The sequence below is a fragment of the Crinia signifera genome, chromosome 6, assembly GCF_055691185.1.
Source record: "Crinia signifera chromosome 6, ASM5569118v1, whole genome shotgun sequence".
NCBI lineage: Eukaryota > Metazoa > Chordata > Amphibia > Anura > Myobatrachidae > Crinia > Crinia signifera.
Window position 1 is genome coordinate 200,216,713 of NC_139222.1, and position 21,092 is coordinate 200,237,804.

The 21,092-nt window shown below is 46.5% G+C and overlaps 1 protein-coding gene across 3 annotated transcripts in view; it reads right to left on the reverse strand.

Annotated features, from left to right (window-relative positions):
• Positions 1-21,092, reverse strand: part of LOC146008853 (uncharacterized) — a 42,426-nt gene that overhangs the window by 17,792 nt on the left and 3,542 nt on the right. For all 3 annotated transcript variants that reach the window (XR_014444581.1, XR_014444580.1, XM_083148614.1), the window contains exons 3-5: positions 18,767-18,874; positions 17,038-17,145; positions 15,325-15,432 (exon numbers count right to left, since the gene is read on the reverse strand). Coding sequence is in view for 1 of the 3 variants with exons in the window: in XM_083148614.1 (XP_083004740.1) it covers positions 15,325-15,432; positions 17,038-17,145; positions 18,767-18,874 (324 nt within the window). In the remaining 2 variants the exon portion in view is untranslated. The remainder of the gene's footprint in view (positions 1-15,324; positions 15,433-17,037; positions 17,146-18,766; positions 18,875-21,092) is intronic.

Consider the following 21,092-nt stretch of genomic DNA (forward strand, 5'->3'; position numbering starts at 1 on the left):
ATATCTGGAGAGAATCCCCACTACCCGCCGCTACCAACTCCGCCGCTCACCACTGTCCACCCTGCCACCCAGGCCTGCACATAGGTGTGTGCTAGCAGTGCTTCACAGCAGGCACACACCTACGGAGTCGGACCCAATACATTGTGATGTGATGGGTTTGATCCAAAAGATTTTATGTGCAGGTGTTCAATCTCCAGGGTCCGATCCACAAACGGGTCAGATGGGATGTCAAACACATCCAATCTGAGCCGATTTCTTGGCTCGGGATTGGGTAAAATTGGCCCAAATCGCCCAAATCATACTAGTGTATGGGCACCTTTAGACAGACTTTGTGTATAAAATGGAAAAGGGGGGAACGGGGAAGTGGCTCTAGGGCACTGGACTAATTTGAGTGTGGGTGAAAAGGCATACTCCGATCAACAAAAGTTATTATCAAATAAATCACTAGTAAAGTTGTGGAGGTGCTACCAGGGAGTATGGATGAGTACAAAAAAGAGGGGAATATCCAAGGAAGGATATAAAGAAACTCCCTGGCGGGGCACAGCCTTCTATAACAAAGAATTACACAGTTAAAATTTACAATTTTATTATTTAATTAATATAGGTCCAATAAAGTTGGGCCTACCAACAAACAACATAAAGAGATAAACAACACATCATATGGATCCCACATAAATTTAGGCTATAATTATAACATAGCGGGAATCAACAATGTCAGTGAACAATGAGAAAGCAGTGAGATATAGGGCCGTATTCAATTAACCTAATCACGATGTGCAGCGAATCCTGTTTAAGATTCGCTGCACATTCGCTGTGTTCCGGAGGGCTGGAGCCCTCGCTGCCAGCCCTTGCTGACACAGCATTCAATGTCGCAGGGGCTCGCTGCCCCTGACGGCGAATGTGAACCCCTGCGGCGGATGCCGCAGGGAGCCGGTGGACGATGGCAGGCAGGGAGATGGAAGATCCCCTGCCTGCCCCAGAACGTATGTAGGGGGGGGGGGGAGGTGAGCACAAACTGCCCCCCGGGAGAGCCAGCAGGGGACCAAATATACACTGCACCCGATCGTGCATAAGTAATGATCGGGAGCAGTGAATATATGAATATGTAATGAGCGTCTCTCTGCTCCCAGCTCCCTGCTGGCTGCTATGTGTAAAACATTTTTTTTTTTTATTAAATATATATTCATGTGCTATAAGCGCATGCATAAAAATAGCATGCCCCTTCATATAATAAAACTCCTGATTTTTTGACACCAAATGTAAAAAAACAACAACTTTATTTTAAAAGTTCACTTTCCACTTCACTAAGAAAAGATGGCGATTTGCTACACAGTGAGACACGGCGAAAATCACTTAGAAAGATGGCGAGAAGTGCACGTTGAATAGGGCGCTTCACTTTCTGACCCAAAAAATCACCTTCCAATACGAAAATAGCACAAATTCGCCATGAAACAGGGCAAATTATTCTCATTGAATACTGCCCAAAGGCTTTCCTTATATTCTGTACATGCTAGAGAGAGAAATATACAATTTTTGAACCCTTGAATGGTTAACTAATGATCACTAGATCAGTATGTACAGACAAGTTATACCTCAAGTTACCACATAATTTTCAATTACAACAATAATATGTCAAGAGTATATCTTCAGCTGAATAGAGGGGTCCGCAACAATGTATCTTGTACTGTGTCAAAATCAATTATAATCTTTGTAGGCTGATGTTTCACACATAAGGGAACTATGGCCTGAGTTGATGTAAATACACCTGTGAAAATAACCATATGGATCGTTTGAGGGTAATGTGTACTCTATTTAGATGTTACATGTGTAAATTTATTAAGTGTAGGCAAAGTGAAAAGAGGTTTTTGAGAAAAAGGGGGAATAGCTTGAGTTGGTAATACTCAAGGGGTGGCTGCTACCTACGCATGTGACCGGGGTCAGTGAATGCGTAGTTGAGCGGACTCCAGGAGTGTCACAAGTATGGAATAAAGAAAGGAGGGGGTTTCTGCTGTTGCTAAGGGTAACCTACTTGGCTCTGGTGTTTGGATACAGTGCAGAGTCAATATAAGGGCCCTTAGAAATGAGAAAACCCGAAAAGAGCAGGACAGGTTTAGGATTCAGCTCACCCTGATCCCATGTGCATGCTGCTTCCCACTGTGTACAGGAAATATCTGTAGTGAACAGTGGTTGAGCGATAGCACGTGGGTCGGTGATGATGTTAGAAAATAGTGTTAGATGCTCAGGCACATTGTCACTTAAATGACTTTTAGTGTAACCCTGTTGTCAAATGGCATTGCAGGGAATAGACACATGTAGTACATTTGTTCACCACTTAGGTGCCGAGCAAAAGTTTGGAATGATAAAGTATAGCCTGCTAATAGATTATCTCTAGACAGGACATAAGTAAATAACGCTAATAATAATTGTTGCACAGAGAGATTAAATGCAGCTAGGTCACAATAAATAAAGATAGGTATGTCTGATAGGTATGTCACAATAAATACAGATAGGTATGTCTGATAGGTATGTCACAATAAATACAGATAGGTATGTCTGATAGGTATGTCACAATAAATACAGATAGGTATGGCTGAATGTATACAGGGTGGCTTAAGGGTCTGCGGTGACGACGTTGTAACCAAACACCAGAGCCAAGTAGGTTACCCTTAGCAACAGCAGAAACCACCTCCTTTCTTTATTCCATACTTGTGACACTCCTGGAGTCCGCTCAACTACGCATTCACTGACCCCGGTCACATGCGTAGGTAGCAGCAGGGCTGCCACCAGGAATTTTGGGGCCCGGGACTGATTTCCACTGGACTGGAAGAGCTGTCAGCGTGCGGACCCCCATCACTTACCACCCGACTCAGCAGGTCCCGAAGCACAGCCTAGCTTCTTCAATGCAGGACGTAGGCGACCAATTAAAATGCAGCAGCTCGTGTACCGGCAGCCGTTCTGATTGGCTAATGGTACATGAGCTCTGATTGTCTCAAAAGCTGGGGCAGCATTTTAATTGGCTACCGGCTTCCTGAATTGAAGAAGCCAGGCTGTGCTTGGGGAACTGCTGAGGACCGAGGGCAGCGCGTGCAGCACACAGCGGAGGGTTGCTGAGCGATGCTCAGACGCTGGCCGGCATTAGACTGCGCGCATGCGCAGTCTAATCCCGAAATCCCAGGATTGGAAACTCCAATCCCGGGATTGAAATCCCGGGGTTTTGGGGTCCAAATCCCCGGATCCCGCCGATCCCAATCCCGGGATTGGCCACCCTAGTTATAATTATAGCATAAATTTAGGTGGGATCCATATGATGTGTTGTTTGTCTCTTTATGTTGTTTGTTGGTAGGCCCAACTTGATTGGACCTATATATTGATGAAATAATAAAATTGTAAATTTTAACTGTGTAATTATTTGTTATAGAAGGCTGTGTCCCGCCTGGGAGTTTCTTTATATCCTTCCTTGGATATTACCCTCTTTTGCATCTTTAGACAGAGTAAGGTAGCAACAATAAAACTTGTATCATCTATATATGTCTAGTGTATGTGTGTCACCGAAACACACATCTGTTGGCAGCAAGTGAAACTACATCTCTTTCTTTCTCTCTCACTTTAGCTACCTTACTAGATTTCGAAGCATTAGCTTCGAGCGGGCTTACTAGTAAATATACATGTAACTATAGGTGTACAATCACATTTCTTCATAGCCAAAAAAAAAGTACTGGTGAAGGGATTGATTATAATTACTATAATATATACATTAAGTAAGTGAAGACCACTTTCACAAAGCACTAGACATACACTGCAAACAACAGCACCAGCACATCATCCAGTGTATTTCAAGGTTTACACTTACAGTATCTTATGGAGACACTTCTGCCAACTAGAGCTGTGTCTTTCTTATGAAAAATGGCCTCCCTTGATGTCTACTCCCTTGGAATGTCCTGTAGACTTCCATAATATTAGGAAATCACCCAGACTCCCAGAATGATAGGTGAAGTTCATGGGTCCCTGCTGTGCTACAAGGAATTGAATGTCACTCACAGCACATAAAAAGAGGTACCCAACAGGAAAATGGCTGCCACTCTCCAGCACACAGAGAGGTGCACTACAAAAAAGCTGGTCACTGTTCTGCTACATTGCACGGAGCCTCTGTTAGTTGCACAATGTGGAGTCAAATAGGTTGTACATCAGTGCACACAGCAAAAAAGCAGGCCTAAGAATGCACAGTTCCACGTCATTATCTCATTTCAATAATCATTTTCAGTTCCACAAAAATCGGCACACCAATGTGACCACAGTACCTAGCAATGAACTCCCTTACTGCGCCCATTTCCTTCATTCGGCTGGTTAAGGAAGTGACTGCCACTACACAAGTAACAGATAAGATCGCTTTTCTTGCTGCTCAGGTTTATGGGTATAGCAATTCTGGGAAATAAAACTGTTAATAAAACTTTTCATAATAATTCAAAGCTTAGCAATTTTGTAAGTAGATGCATGCAAATTGTCATTTCTGCATTCTTATATATGTATCTTGTGTTGGTGATAACACATACAAAATGTGACATATGTTATAACATAGCAGATATAGGGGGAGATTCTCTAAAAGTCTCCGCCCCCCTTCGCTGCCCATCGCAATTATAATTATCGCATATGTTCTAACATATGCGATAATTATAGCAAAGGACAGCTTTTAAGAGCTGTCCTTTGCGGTAGAGTCGCCGGGTCCCAGCAGGTCCCGGCGGCTCCCCCCTCCCTCCCACACCCGACGCTGCTGCTGCGCCGGGCTCTCCTCCTCCCTGCACCCGGAAGAGGATCAGTGCAGGGAGGAGGTCACAGGTCTGGGCAGCACAGCTCTGTGCTGCCCGGATACAGGTGAGGGGGCGATGCGGGGCGGCGGGGGTCCGTGCGGGGCGGCGTTGGGTTCGCGTTAGAAGCCCATTGGCTTCTATGGGGCATTGCCAGATTTTTCTGGCGATGCCCCCCGCCGCGGTAACCCAGCGGGGGATGCTTACAGCATCCCAAAATGCAGTAAAAACCCAGATAACTGGGTTTTTACTGCATTTCTAGCTTAGAGAATCTCCCCCATAGATCCTGAAAGAATTAATTTATACAACAGATGCTCTTAAGGGATTGGCAGTAGCAGGGGGTAGCTGACCAAGGGGTTGTCTGAGTCAGGGTTGCCTACCCTCCCAGAATGGCCGGGTGGCTCCCAAAAATCGTGTCCCCCTTCCCTGGACCCCGGAAAGGTAGGCAACCCTCCGGGATACCGCCAGACACCCCCCCCCCCGCATCTAGCGCGATTCGAGGCTTTTCGGGGGAGGAGGCAGGCCTTAATATGCAAACCGTGTCATTTTAGGCCCGCCCCCTCTTTGAAGATGTTGGATTTGCCATACTGGGGGCAGGGCTTGATATAGCAGCATTAATTTAAAATGATTGACCCAGGGAATTCCCTGGGTCAATCATTTTAATGCTGCTAGTAGTGAGATTGGTAGCATTGCTAAACGCCATTGGCCGATCGTTGGCACTGATAAAGAGCCTTGTCTCACTGATGTCAAATCGATGCCGTGCTACACCCGTGGTAAAAATATTAGGGACTGGGTGGTACTCACTGACATCTCTATTATGCCTAGTAAATATCCCTCATCCATATTTTTGGGGAGACGCAATGGATGTTTTAGGTGCATCAATTGCATGACTTGTCGCAGCATGACGGTTGGTGACAGTTTCTGCCACCCCTTCAGTGGCAGGCAGTTCGCCATCCGTCATGCACTAACGTTACATTGTATATTTGATTTCTTGCCCCTGTGGCCTCCATTATGTAGGCAAAATGGAGCGGACACTCCGTGAGCGGATGACAGGGCATCGCACTGCAATTCGTGCAGCACTGCTAGCCGGCACCAGTGACCAGCCTGTAGCGCAACATTTTGCGCAGGCTGGCCACAGTATGGCCAATCTGCATTACATGATTGACCACAATCCTTTGAGGCTGCGTGGGGGAAATTGTCCATTGGCTCTTCTGCAGTGTGAGGCTAGGTGGAATTACCGTTTGAGAACGATGACTCCACATGGTCTGAATGACCACCTTGGTCTACATGCTTTTCTATGATGCATTTATTGATTTTTGTCTTGTATACTTGGCCTGTTATGTACTATTGGCTAGTTTCACATATTTGACTAGTGATGTTATCTTTATTTGAAAGTATTATTATTGATTGGTGTATTCACTATGTCTCAGTCTGTGCATTATTATCTTAGTTTTGTAATATATGCCTGTTATGGATTATACAATGTGATTTAAAAGTGTCCGCCTTTATGCCCTTGTTTTTAACCTAGCGACGGTTTCCATAGAGCTTCATCAGGCGTGGTGTCCTGAGGTTGCCATGGTACCAGACGCAGGCATGTGTGCGTGACGGGATTCTCCGGTCGCGGGAAACGTGAGCCGGCGTTCACTTAGAATGGGGGATATAAGGAGAGTCTATTTGTTTGTATGTTAAGCCTGATGACGATTTAAATAAATAAATCGAAACGTTGCTGAACGACCTGCTTCTATTTGCCTTATCCTTATACCTGGAGTGCTGCTGAATTAAGCAGTGAGTGGATATATATATGTATATAAAAAGAACAATCCACAAATTATTTCTGTAAATCTTGGGTACTTATGTAATATCTGGGCACCCGATTTTTTCATAGCATCGCATCGCATGCAATATAGTGGCATACAATTCATGCAATGCGATTTTTCATTGTAAAGACCCAATTTTTTCGGGCGCAGCGAGCCCGAAGCGTGGCGAGTGCAGCGAGCCCCGCGAGGGGACGCAGAATACATGTAAAGTAATCCGCGTGCGCTCGCCACACTATATAAAATCAACTCCATGCGTAGTTGGATAGTGGAGGTATGAAATCACCCATAGGTGAATTTTACAATTACAAATCTGGTCTTTACAATGAAAAATCGCATCGCATGCCTTAAGTAGTGGCATGCAATGATAAAATCGGGCGCCCAGATAATACACAAGTACCAAATCTTGTTTCATTGCACCACATTTATTCACATTACAATGTATTTTAAACAAAAATGTTGCTTAGCAGATGTGGCATCCCAGAATTGGGGGTACCCTTGTCTTTATGCCACAGACTTACTGGTGGCCAGCACTAACTATGTTTGTACATAACTGCAGCCCATGCTGCTCCCAGGAACTGTTACAACTTGTGCTTCAGGTGTTAGCTCCCTGTACTATGTTGCTAGGCAACCACCCTGCAGTCTACACAGGAGGAACGTTAGGACCCAGCAAGGTGCTGGGAGAAAGCAGGAAGTTGAGCCCTGCCTGTTGCTGGGCAGATTGGAGTGTAACCAGTTTGCTGTGAGCAGTGAGAGGAACCAGGAAGGCAGTCAGGCAGAAGTGTGCCTGAGAGTAAGGAGTAAGCAGCGCGTTAAGCTGGGCGTGCTGAGGAGGGTGGTGAAGAGTGGAGCAGAGGCAGGACAGAGCAGCCAGAGAGAGACTTCTGCAGCAGCTTCCCAGTGGTGATTGATGGTTGGGAAGGAGGGAGAGAGAGCCTGCAGCCCACACTCGTGTAGAGACGCCATTCACACAGCAGCAGTGATTGACAGCAGGCAGACCGGCCTGCAGGGAGACGTGACTGACAGGAGTCAGCAACAGCACCCGGTGTGCAGGTACCATACTACCACTCCACACTGACACTGTCCTCCATTTCACGCCACAAGTTAACCCAGCACAACGCCATTTTTAGCCTGAGGCACGGTCCACCTTGCAGTGACTGCCTTTACCATCACCCTTTCAGTTATTGGAAACCTTTTGAGAAGTAACCCCAGTGTTGGCATTGTGCCAGAGCTCAGGACATAACTTGCCTTGGATTACAACTCCTTGTATTAGCTGTTACTTCAATTTACGGTGCACCTAGGCCAAAAGGTACCTAGGACCAACAATAGAACTGCGCAGTTCAGGGACTTACTCTTTCGCCACTGGACAATTATTGTTAGTTATATATGGTTTAATATGCTGCATATTATTGTCAGTCATTTAAATGTCATTACAAATCTTTTGATTGAGGGTTGGAATTGTTTGCACTGTAGTCTTATGACATTGGTGACGCAGTATACCGTGCGAGTTGCGGTCCACAGAGGTTACCTGTGGCCCCATTGCGCACGATATCTTCTTGATGGAGCATCTTTATTCTTCCATCTTTACCTGAATTCATTGTGAAGAACAGTGCATTGCATTTGTTGCAGCGTATTGTGTGAAGTGTGGCCTACCTGTGCCACAGTGGCCCCATCGCACACAATATCATAGAAGGGAAACTGTCCTCATTCGTAAACTGTTAATTGTCATTATTGTATTGTTTAATTATTTCATAGCGGTGATCCACGGTCCTTTTGCTACTAAAATAAATCCTTTTGATCACCGTCCTCACGTGTGGTGACCATTCTGTGTGGTTGTGTTGGGGTATTGTCTTCCCGTGGTGCCTTTGTCCCTCCGCCCTCTGAATTGCAGGCGAGTGAAGCAGTCAGGTAGCCACCAAGCAGTGCCGAGAGGAGAACAGGAACATCAGGTAACGGTCACACACCTGCACGCAGTCTGACAGCATCACACTTGGCGTCCGCGAACAGGATTCAGCGATGTCAGACTCAGACCAAGCAGAAGCTCCCACATTGACCAGAAGGAGGAGACGACTTCCTGCATCACCTGGAGAAGGAAATCCAGTGTCAATGACGGCGGCACCAATCACCATGCCATACTATTATGGCGCGCCCTGGGTACCGACTTATTCGGGAAACAACACCCCGGGGACGCAAACGCTGAAAGAATTCAAAAACCGGATACTCTCCATGACACAGCTGTACCGGCTCAGCAACGAACAAGCGATTGAAATACTGGTGGGGCAACTGAGAGGCACAGCACTACGTGAAGTAAGAACGTGGGAGGCCGACGAAAAGGAAACGGTGGAGCAAATTTTTGAAAAGCTGCAAGAGATCTTTGAATCAAAGACAATAGCAGATTTGAAGAGCCGCCTGTACTCGAGAAAACAGCGACCGAATGAACCACTGCGGGAGTATGCACTAAGCTTACAGGAAGCCATGAAGGCCATACAGTTGAGAGAAAAGAAACCAAAGGAACAAGTGGATGAAACACTAACCAACCTGTTCATCGAAGGAGCGCAGGAGGAGGCAGTCAAGTCCCAATTGCGCATGTGGAGACGACAACAACCTGACAGCACCTTCGCCAAATTTAAGGGAACTGTCCTACAAATCCTGGGCCTGAACCAGAGTGGTCGGGATGAAGATGAGGACTCAGCGGAAGGGGAAGCCTGCCACCAGGCCTCAAAAGGGCAAATTGCAGACACCCTATGCCTGAGCAGAGCAGTCACCCAACAGACACAAGCCCCCATGGAACCGGGCCCACTGGAAGTGCTAACCCGCCAGATGTCTGAATTAACGTGTAATATGACGCGCATGGCGCAAAAGTTGGAAGACCTAGACAAAAATCAAGGCAGAAACCGACGCAGAAAATGGCGTCAAGACCGTGACACAAGGAACCATCCGTGGCGGGAGGTGACCCGAGAATCGAACCGACGACCCACCAACCAGTATGATCTACAAGGCCGACCGATTTGCAGAAGGTGCCACGAGAGTGGGCACATTGTGAGGTACTGCCCAAACGCCACCTCCAGACAAGAGGATCCCGAGGCAAGAGACAGACTTTCAAGAGAAGTCCCAAAAACAATAATTCAGAACCAAGTCCAAGTGAATGTGCCATCCGACGCTGTGGATTGGCGAATCAGAACAAGAAAGTTAACAGGCCAAGTGATGTGGTTTGACGTAGCACGTGGCTATGGTATTATCCGAAGGACAGATAATGGGAGAACCGTATATGTCCACTATACAGGCATCCAGAAGACCCATCGGAATGAATGCTTCCGGACCCTAGCAAATGGAGAGTGGGTCGAATTTGAAATGGCAAGTGGAAGGAGAGGCGTCAAGGCCATTAACGTGACAGGCCCCGGTGGTGCTGCGGTAAGAGGCAACAGAGACACAGGCCAGAGTGAACGCAGACGCTTCACGCATCACTGTGATAACCCACACAGCCACCGGCCATATGGTCAGCAGGACCAAAGGGTAAGAAGACTACAGGAAGGTCTTGGTGAGACTGACAGGCCTAACACGAATTCTCCGCGACCTGAGCAGATGCCCAGACCACCAGAACCTAAAGTCCCCAGGAAGAGGGAATGGCTGGAAACGAGCCAGAGACCAGTTGTGATGACTCAGAGCGAAGCAGAGCAGCAGTGCATGGAAGGTGTGGTTAGTCCACAACATTCTCCAGAGCAGAAGCGTGCCGCTACACAAGGAATGGAAGACGCATATGACGGAGAAGCCAACCCTCGACTAACAGACGTTGGAGCGACCAACCGAGGAAGTGGCAGTGAAACCGTGCATCACGTGGCAGCGGAAGAAAGGATGGACCGCATGGAACCGAAGGGCTCAGAACCCATTATGCCACCGTCTAAACCCAATGTCCCTACAGAGAACCCAAAGGAAGTCGAGAAGGCCGAAGCCCAGTCTAAGGAAGAGAGGCCTGGAAGCGAGTATGAGTACACAACGATTTCGAGTGAAAAATTCCTATTCTTGATGCAACAGGCCATCAACAGGTCCAAGAAAAGGCAGAGAGAGGAAGCACGTGCTCATTGCCGACCGCACGCAGTGATTTAAGGTGCAGTCGAAGAACACTGCTGAAGAACAGGAGAAAAGACTTGCCTGAGGCGGAGGAGCAGGGAACCCGGGGGGGACATGCCTCTGCACAACCCAGGCCCCATAGTTAACAGGTTTTTACACGGCTTAGGTAACCAGCCCTGAATGTAATTGTAAATGCTTTAATGTATAGATGTAAGGCAGAAATGTAGAAATGTTTTGCAGTTTATAGGTAATGTTACCTTGAAATGCTTTGTTCTCTAACAAGAGACTGTACCAGGACTTTAGTTGTCTCCGACATAATGCCCGCGGACTGGCATTCTTCCAGCGGGGAAGCATGTGGCATCCCAGAATTGGGGGTACCCTTGTCTTTATGCCACAGACTTACTGGTGGCCAGCACTAACTATGTTTGTACATAACTGCAGCCCATGCTGCTCCCAGGAACTGTTACAACTTGTGCTTCAGGTGTTAGCTCCCTGTACTATGTTGCTAGGCAACCACCCTGCAGTCTACACAGGAGGAACGTTAGGACCCAGCAAGGTGCTGGGAGAAAGCAGGAAGTTGAGCCCTGCCTGTTGCTGGGCAGATTGGAGTGTAACCAGTTTGCTGTGAGCAGTGAGAGGAACCAGGAAGGCAGTCAGGCAGAAGTGTGCCTGAGAGTAAGGAGTAAGCAGCGCGTTAAGCTGGGCGTGCTGAGGAGGGTGGTGAAGAGTGGAGCAGAGGCAGGACAGAGCAGCCAGAGAGAGACTTCTGCAGCAGCTTCCCAGTGGTGATTGATGGTTGGGAAGGAGGGAGAGAGAGCCTGCAGCCCACACTCGTGTAGAGACGCCATTCACAAAGCAGCAGTGATTGACAGCAGGCAGACCGGCCTGCAGGGAGACGTGACTGACAGGAGTCAGCAACAGCACCCGGTGTGCAGGTACCATACTACCACTCCACACTGACACTGTCCTCCATTTCACGCCACAAGTTAACCCAGCACAACGCCATTTTTAGCCTGAGGCACGGTCCACCTTGCAGTGACTGCCTTTACCATCACCCTTTCAGTTATTGGAAACCTTTTGAGAAGTAACCCCAGTGTTGGCATTGTGCCAGAGCTCAGGACATAACTTGCCTTGGATTACAACTCCTTGTATTAGCTGTTACTTCAATTTACGGTGCACCTAGGCCAAAAGGTACCTAGGACCAACAATAGAACTGCGCAGTTCAGGGACTTACTCTTTCGCCACTGGACAATTATTGTTAGTTATATATGGTTTAATATGCTGCATATTATTGTCAGTCATTTAAATGTCATTACAAATCTTTTGATTGAGGGTTGGAATTGTTTGCACTGTAGTCTTATGACATTGGTGACGCAGTATACCGTGCGAGTTGCGGTCCACAGAGGTTACCTGTGGCCCCATTGCGCACGATATCTTCTTGATGGAGCATCTTTATTCTTCCATCTTTACCTGAATTCATTGTGAAGAACAGTGCATTGCATTTGTTGCAGCGTATTGTGTGAAGTGTGGCCTACCTGTGCCACAGTGGCCCCATCGCACACAATATCATAGAAGGGAAACTGTCCTCATTCGTAAACTGTTAATTGTCATTATTGTATTGTTTAATTATTTCATAGCGGTGATCCACGGTCCTTTTGCTACTAAAATAAATCCTTTTGATCACCGTCCTCACGTGTGGTGACCATTCTGTGTGGTTGTGTTGGGGTATTGTCTTCCCGTGGTGCCTTTGTCCCTCCGCCCTCTGAATTGCAGGCGAGTGAAGCAGTCAGGTAGCCACCAAGCAGTGCCGAGAGGAGAACAGGAACATCAGGTAACGGTCACACACCTGCACGCAGTCTGACAGCATCACACAGACATACCTAGAATTAGGACTGGTGACCGACCTGTCTCACTGGACACCTTACTGATAGAGTTATTTGCTTTTGCACTGTAAAGGTGTGTACACACGGGGGAGATATATTGCTAGCAATATATTGCTTGCAATATATTGCTGAGTAATATATTGCTCGGTGTACTTGCAATATATCTCCGCAATATATTTCTCAGCAATATATTGCTCAGTTTCCAGTTTTTCAGAGGGACCAGCAATTTTCCCTGAAAATTGCTAGCAATTTTGACTAGATTTTTTTTACCCTCTATTTAAATTCATTTATGATTGACATGGGTTGTGGGAAGTCCTTCTGGAAGGGAATAAAAGTGTATATGGTGTATATACAGATGTAGCAGGGGTCATCTTTGTAGGGGCAGGATAATCTAGCGGCAGCAGCCGCTAGTGCCCCGCTCCTGCCAGGGGTGTGGGGGCACAAGACGGCCGTGCGGCCCCTGCCACCCCGACACCAATGCCCCCTTCATTTATATTGAGCCCACATACTATTGGTGTGGGGCAGCATGGTAATGCTCATGCTGCCCACCGATGGTGCAAATCACCATCGATGGGCAGCATGAACATAATCATGCTGCCCGACACCAATGCCCCCTTCATTTTTTTTCATGTCACATACTATTGGTGTGGGGCAGCATGGTAATGCTCATGCTGCCCACCGATGGTGCAAATCACCATCGATGGGCAGCATGAACATAATCATGCTGCCCGACACCAATGCCCCCTTCATTTTTTTTCATGTCACATACTATTGGTGTGGGGAAGCATGGTAATGCTCATGCTGCCCACCGATGGTGCAAATCACCATCGATGGGCAGCATGAACATAATCATGCTGCCCAACACCAATGCCCTCTAAAGACAGCCTATGCACTGACTAGTGCGGCTGTGGGGCGCGCAGGAGGTGTGGATGCTGGCACAGTGGGGGGGAGATTTGCGCAGCAGCTTCTGTGCTGTATGCGCTGGCATTGACGGAGGAGGAAGCAGGGGGGGCGTGTGTCACGCTGTGACAGGGCGGGTGGGCGGGGCCTGGCCGGCTTGTCACGCTGTGACAGGGCGGGTGGGCGGGTCCCGGGCTGGCATGTCACGCTGTGACAGAGCAGGTGGGCGGGTCTCGGGCCGGCATGTCACGCTGTGACAGGGCGGGTGGGCGGGTCCCGGGCCGGCATGTCACGCTGTGACAGAGCAGGTGGGCGGGTCCCGGGCCGGAATGTCACGCTGTGACAGGACGGGTGGGCGGGTCCCGGCCGGCGCTGGAGGGTAGATATCGCTTGTCTCTGGTGCACAGTGCTTTGTGCACCAGCGACCAGCAATTTTTAGGCAGAATCGGAGGAGCAAGCTCCTGCGACCAGCGACCATGAAGGGCTGGCCGCGGGAGCGCGCTCCCAGCCATTTATCGCTGACTGCACATTAAATCACTGGCAATATGGTCACTGAGCGACCATTTTGCCAGCGATTTCATGCCTAATTGCAGCAGTGTGTACACAGCATAAGGCTGCATATTCTGGCTTTGTATAAAACCATTACTATAAGGCAGAGCTACTGTATGTAGTGGTGTACCTTCATATAGCTACATGTAGGAGCAAATAGCTCAGTCAGTAAGGTATGTGCTTCAAGTGGAACAAATCATGGGTTCTAATACAGGGTGTGACACTTGCAAAAATTATGTTTAGAATAAAGGGAGTATGTGGTTTAAAGTCCTGCAAGGAGGGGGAGTTAGCCACAGATATAGATGGCTTTTAATTAACTGATTCAAACTCGCAGTGGAGGAGAGGTGACCCCTTGGGAGCAGGAGCCCGGCAGCAGATGACTCCCTTGCCTCCCAGAGTCACACCTCTGCTATCAAGTCACACCCTAACCCTGGGAAGACAAAGCTGGGCAGGCAGGGCCATCTTAAAAGCAGCGCAGGCCCCCGGGCAAAGCAATTCACTGCCCCCCCCCCCCCCCCCCCCCCAAGGGCAGGTGTACACAGGTGTATGGTGCAGGTACTTGTACTTATCATATCCTGTAGCAGAGGTTTGCTGGATGATAATATGGAGGTCTCTTTTGCAGCAGGCTGGAGCTGGAGGGTCTGTGAGGTAAATCATGCAGGGAACTCTCTGAGGCGGGCGGTGATTGACAGGTTCCCTCTCTGGCAGGGATAGCTGCCAGGCTCCAGACACTGCATACACTAACAGCCCCATCCTGCCAGCACACTGCAAGGGCTTTGTCATACTACACAGTGCGGTATTCCTCTTACCCAGCAGCGCAGGACACACACACTGCTCAGGGCGCACTGACAGACTCTGGACATGCTGTCTGTAGTGTAACGGACACAGTACAGCACGCAGGGAAACTGGGGACCGCCCACACCTGGGCACAGGGAGCACAAGGGACCAAACAGCCTGCAGGCTGATCCTGCTGCTGCAAACGGAGACAGGTGCTGAGCGCAACATAAACCACATGAGCCCTTGAAATCTTGGGACCCCTGGGCAACTGCCCATCAAGCCTAATGGAAAAGACGGCTCTGTGGGCAGGTCATTGTTCTGCTGCTGCCCACCACCAAGCTGAACGCCTGTCCTCTGTCGTCGAAGCTCCTCTGCAACATGCAAGGGGATGTATGCAAACAGATCCCCTCGCATGCGGCCAAAGGGGAGACAAATCTAATGGTTCACATTTTCAAAAATGTGACCTGTGTGGTGTCTTTGAGGATCGAGTTTATGAGCCACTGCTGTAGGGGAATGAAAACGTGTACTTACTTTTGGTTATGCCTTGACTGTGGTGCTTTCCAACTGTGGTGGCTGCCAGTGGGAGTGTCTTAGAGTGTCCAATGATGTTGCTGACGCTGGTTGCATCCAGGGCACCTCCTATTACCATGTGGAAACAGCAACTTGATTAAAAATACTCAGAATTAACTAAATGAAAATATATACTGTTTTACAATGATACCATACTGTATATCCTGATAGGTCCTGTCCCTCCCCTACAGCAGGTTCCTCCTTCCTTGGTAAATGCCACTGTCTGCATTGTTATCATTTCTCTACTTACCTGTGCTCTAGTAAGGGCAGGGTGGTCCCAGGCAGAGATCAACCTCTGCAACTGATAGAACATCAAAGTGGCAGAAAATCTAATAAGACTAAATACTAATAAGATACTTATTGCACAGTATATGTGTTTAAAATATCTTTGTATTTTTTTTTTTTTATAATTTATGACAGGTGAGGCACTGCCTCCCCTGCCTGCACGTCCCTGCTGCAAATGGATGTTTATGCAAAACATCCATTCGCATGTATGCAGATTAAATCTGTGTTAGGGCGGGGGGGCGTTTGTGCGGGCGACGTTTAGATGACCACAAAGCTGTGAATTTCGCTGCTGTGCTGGTCAATCAGAATGACAGATAGAATTCCTTTATTCGTCTCACAATGGAGACATTTTCAATCGTTACAGCAAGGTTCAAGTACAGATAAGAGTAATAGCATAATAATAAGAACACACATAATAAGATAAGATTCAAACAATATAACTCAAGAATCTAAGAACATGCAGGTCTTCTTCAGACCATGACAGTTGTACATTCTAATTGCAGCCGGAAGGAACGATCTGCGATATCTCTCCGTTGAGCATCGAGGGTGAAGCAACCTATCACTGAAAGTGCTACACAGATCTGTCAAAACGTTTTTGAGCGGGTGTGAAGCATTATCCAATAATGATGTTATCTTGCTGATCATTCTCCTCTCACCCACAATCTCTACAGAATCCAAAGGCATTCCTAGGACAGAACTGGCCTTTCTTACCAGTCTGTTTAGTCTCTTATTGTTGGCTGTTGAAACACTGCTGCCCCAGCAGAACACGTCGTAGTATATGGCCGATGCCACTACATAGTTGAAGAAGGTCATCAGGAGCGCTCCCTGCACTCCAAAGGACCTCAGTCTCCTCAGCAGACCTCCACAGTGCCTACAACTGCAATAGGTAGAATTGATCTGTTTGTATGGGACAGCACTTTTCTGGCACTCACTTGCTACTGTGTCAGATTCTGAGTGGGGGATTTATCAAGGTAAAAACCAGACACCTGTGTGGTCTACTTTGCAAAAATAGCAGCTTGTCACAGGGAAGGGTCAGTTCCCTTATACGGAATACACAAGAAAACATGATAAGACAGCTCTTATAAAGTAAAATAGTTGGATCAATTTTACATATACAAAATGTAATTTAATACACAAGCGAATAAATGGTAAAAATTTATGAAAATAATATAAAAACAATTTTGTCGCACTTAGAGAAATATTTGTGGTCTCTTGGTTATATAGAAAGTGCACAGTCCTTGGTTAGGAATTGTGACACGCAAACAGATCCCCTCTCCCAAAGGGGAGAGAAATCTAATGGTTCACATTTTCAAAAATGTGACCTGTGTGGTGTCTTTGAGGATTGAGTTTGAGAGCCACTGCTGTAGGGGAATGAAAACGTGTACTTACTTTTGGTTATGCCTTGACTGTGGTGCTTTCCAACTGTGGTGGCTGCCAGTGGGAGTGTCTTAGAGTGTCCAATGATGTTGCTGACGCTGGTTGCATCCAGGGCACCTCCTATTACCATGTGGAAACAGCAACTTGATTAAAAATACTCAGAATTAACTAAAGGAAAATATATACTGTTTTACAATGATACCATACTGTATATCCTGATAGGTCCTGTCCCTCCCCTACAGCAGGTTCCTCCTTTCTTGGTAAATGCCACTGTCTGCATTGTTATCATTTCTCTACTTACCTGTGCTCTAGTAAGGGCAGGGTGGTCCCAGGCAGAGATCAACCTCTGCAACTGATAGAACGTCAAAGTGGCAGAAAATCTAATAAGACTAAATACTAATAAGATACTTATTGCACAGTATATGTGTTTAAAATATCTTTGTATTTTTTTCAAATCATTTATGACAGGTGAGGCACTACCTCCCCTGCCTCCCCTGACTGCACGTCCCTGCTGCAAATGGATGTTTATGCAAAACATCCATTCGCATGTATGCAGATTAAATCTGTGTTAGGGCGGGGGGGGGGGGGGGGCGTTTGTGCGGGCGACGTTTAGATGACCACAAAGCTGTGAATTTCGCTGCTGTGCTGGTCAATCAGAATGACAGATAGAATTCCTTTATTCGTCTCACAATGGAGAAATTTCAGTGTTACAGCAAGGTTCAAGTACAGATAAGAGTAATAGCATAATAATAAGAACAACACACATAATAAGATAAGATCCAAACAATATAACTCAAGAATCTAGGAACATGCAGGTCGTCTTCAGACCATGACAGTTGTACATTCTAATTGCAGCCGGAAGGAACGATCTGCGATATCTCTCCATTGAGCATCGAGGGTGAAGCAACCTATCACTGAAAGTGCTACACAGATCTGTCAAAACGTTTTTGAGCGGGTGTGATGCATTATCCAATAATGATGTCATCTTGCTGATCATTCTCCTCTCACCCACAACCTCTACAGAATCCAAAGGCATTCCTAGGAGAGAACTGGCCTTCCTTACCAGTCTGTTTAGTCTCTTATTGTCGGCTGTTGAAACACTGCTGCCCCAGCAGACCACTCCGTAGAATATGGCCGATGCCACTTCACAGATGAAGAAGGTCTTCAGGAGCGCTCCCTGCACTCCAAAGGACCTCAGTCTCCTCAGCAGACCTCCACAGTGCCTACAACTGCAATAGGTAGTATTGATCTGTTTGTATGGGACAGCACTTTTCTGGCACTCACTTGCTACTGTGTCAGATTCTGAGTGGGGGGTTTATCAAGGTAAAAACCAGACACCTGTGTGGTCTACTTTGCAAAAATAGCAGCTTGTCACAGGGAAGGGTCAGTTCCCTTATACGGAATACACAAGAAAACATGATAAGACAGCTCTTATAAAGTAAAATAGTTGGATCAATTTTACATATACAAAATGTAATTTAATACACAAGCGAATAAATGGTAAAAATTTATGAAAATAATATAAAAACAATTTTGTCGCACTTAGAGAAATATTTGTGGTCTCTTGGTTATATAGAAAGTGCACAGTCCTTGGTTAGGAATTGTGACACGCAAACAGATCCCCTCTCCCAAAGGGGAGAGAAATCTAATGGTTCACATTTTCAAAAATGTGACCTGTGTGGTGTCTTTGAGGATTGAGTTTGAGAGCCACTGCTGTAGGGGAATGAAAACGTGTACTTACTTTTGGTTATGCCTTGACTGTGGTGCTTTCCAACTGTGGTGGCTGCCAGTGGGAGTGTCTTAGAGTGTCCAATGATGTTGCTGACGCTGGTTGCATCCAGGGCACCTCCTATTACCATGTGGAAACAGCAACTTGATTAAAAATACTCAGAATTAACTAAAGGAAAATATATACTGTTTTACAATGATACCATACTGTATATCCTGATAGGTCCTGTCCCTCCCCTACAGCAGGTTCCTCCTTTCTTGGTAAATGCCACTGTCTGCATTGTTATCATTTCTCTACTTACCTGTGCTCTAGTAAGGGCAGGGTGGTCCCAGGCAGAGATCAACCTCTGCAACTGATAGAACGTCAAAGTGGCAGAAAATCTAATAAGACTAAATACTAATAAGATACTTATTGCACAGTATATGTGTTTAAAATATCTTTGTATTTTTTTCAAATCATTTATGACAGGTGAGGCACTACCTCCCCTGCCTCCCCTGACTGCACGTCCCTGCTGCAAATGGATGTTTATGCAAAACATCCATTCGCATGTATGCAGATTAAATCTGTGTTAGGGCGGGGGGGGGGGGGGGCGTTTGTGCGGGCGACGTTTAGATGACCACAAAGCTGTGAATTTCGCTGCTGTGCTGGTCAATCAGAATGACAGATAGAATTCCTTTATTCGTCTCACAATGGAGAAATTTCAGTGTTACAGCAAGGTTCAAGTACAGATAAGAGTAATAGCATAATAATAAGAACAACACACATAATAAGATAAGATCCAAACAATATAACTCAAGAATCTAGGAACATGCAGGTCGTCTTCAGACCATGACAGTTGTACATTCTAATTGCAGCCGGAAGGAACGATCTGCGATATCTCTCCATTGAGCATCGAGGGTGAAGCAACCTATCACTGAAAGTGCTACACAGATCTGTCAAAACGTTTTTGAGCGGGTGTGATGCATTATCCAATAATGATGTCATCTTGCTGATCATTCTCCTCTCACCCACAACCTCTACAGAATCCAAAGGCATTCCTAGGAGAGAACTGGCCTTCCTTACCAGTCTGTTTAGTCTCTTATTGTCGGCTGTTGAAACACTGCTGCCCCAGCAGACCACTCCGTAGAATATGGCCGATGCCACTTCACAGATGAAGAAGGTCTTCAGGAGCGCTCCCTGCACTCCAAAGGACCTCAGTCTCCTCAGCAGACCTCCACAGTGCCTACAACTGCAATAGGTAGTATTGATCTGTTTGTATGGGACAGCACTTTTCTGGCACTCACTTGCTACTGTGTCAGATTCTGAGTGGGGGGTTTATCAAGGTAAAAACCAGACACCTGTGTGGTCTACTTTGCAAAAATAGCAGCTTGTCACAGGGAAGGGTCAGTTCCCTTATACGGAATACACAAGAAAACATGATAAGACAGCTCTTATAAAGTAAAATAGTTGGATCAATTTTACATATACAAAATGTAATTTAATACACAAGCGAATAAATGGTAAAAATTTATGAAAATAATATAAAAACAATTTTGTCGCACTTAGAGAAATATTTGTGGTCTCTTGGTTATATAGAAAGTGCACAGTCCTTGGTTAGGAATTGTGACACGGAATAAAGTGCTGATAAACAATTATGGTCCTCACCACTGGAATCCATACAGAGGTATGACGAAAATAACACTGCTGGAGGATGGTAGATGACACTATTGGTCCTCGCTAGTAGGCAGGTATGTGGGATCCAGTCCAAATGGTTGTGAGGTCCCAAATGGCAATGGGTAGGGGAGATAATTTCCTGATGATTCAGTAGCACTTTAAAGCAGTAGATGGGCCTGTTGGTGTGAGGCCAAGTTTCCAGCAAGGACGTAATGGGAGACGTAGTTACAGTTAGAACAAATAAATCTGCCAAGGATTTGTTGGAGCTGTAACCAAGGGTCTCTTAGTGCGCCAGGGGTAGGTGTATTAAATTACATTTTATACATGTAAAATTGATCCAACTTTTTAACTTTATTAGCGCTGTCTTATGTTGTTTTCCAGAGAGCTGGTCGGGGGAGAGGTTTTTAAAAAAATGCGCAGCGCTGTGGGGGTGCCGTTAAGGAGAGCCATTAACGCTGGTCATAACGGCTCTTCTTATTGCCGCAGGGGGGGTTAATACATCTGGCAGCAACGAGTGCCTGCTTCTCCATGTTATGCAGGAGAAGCAGGACCCGTTATTTTACAAACATTATGGGCATTGTAAGAACAGAACTATTTTTTTTTTTAACGTTTTTGTGGGTTTGTTTATATACATTGCAGGACTCATTTGCTTTTAAGGTCATTTCCTTCTAATTATCATATTGCA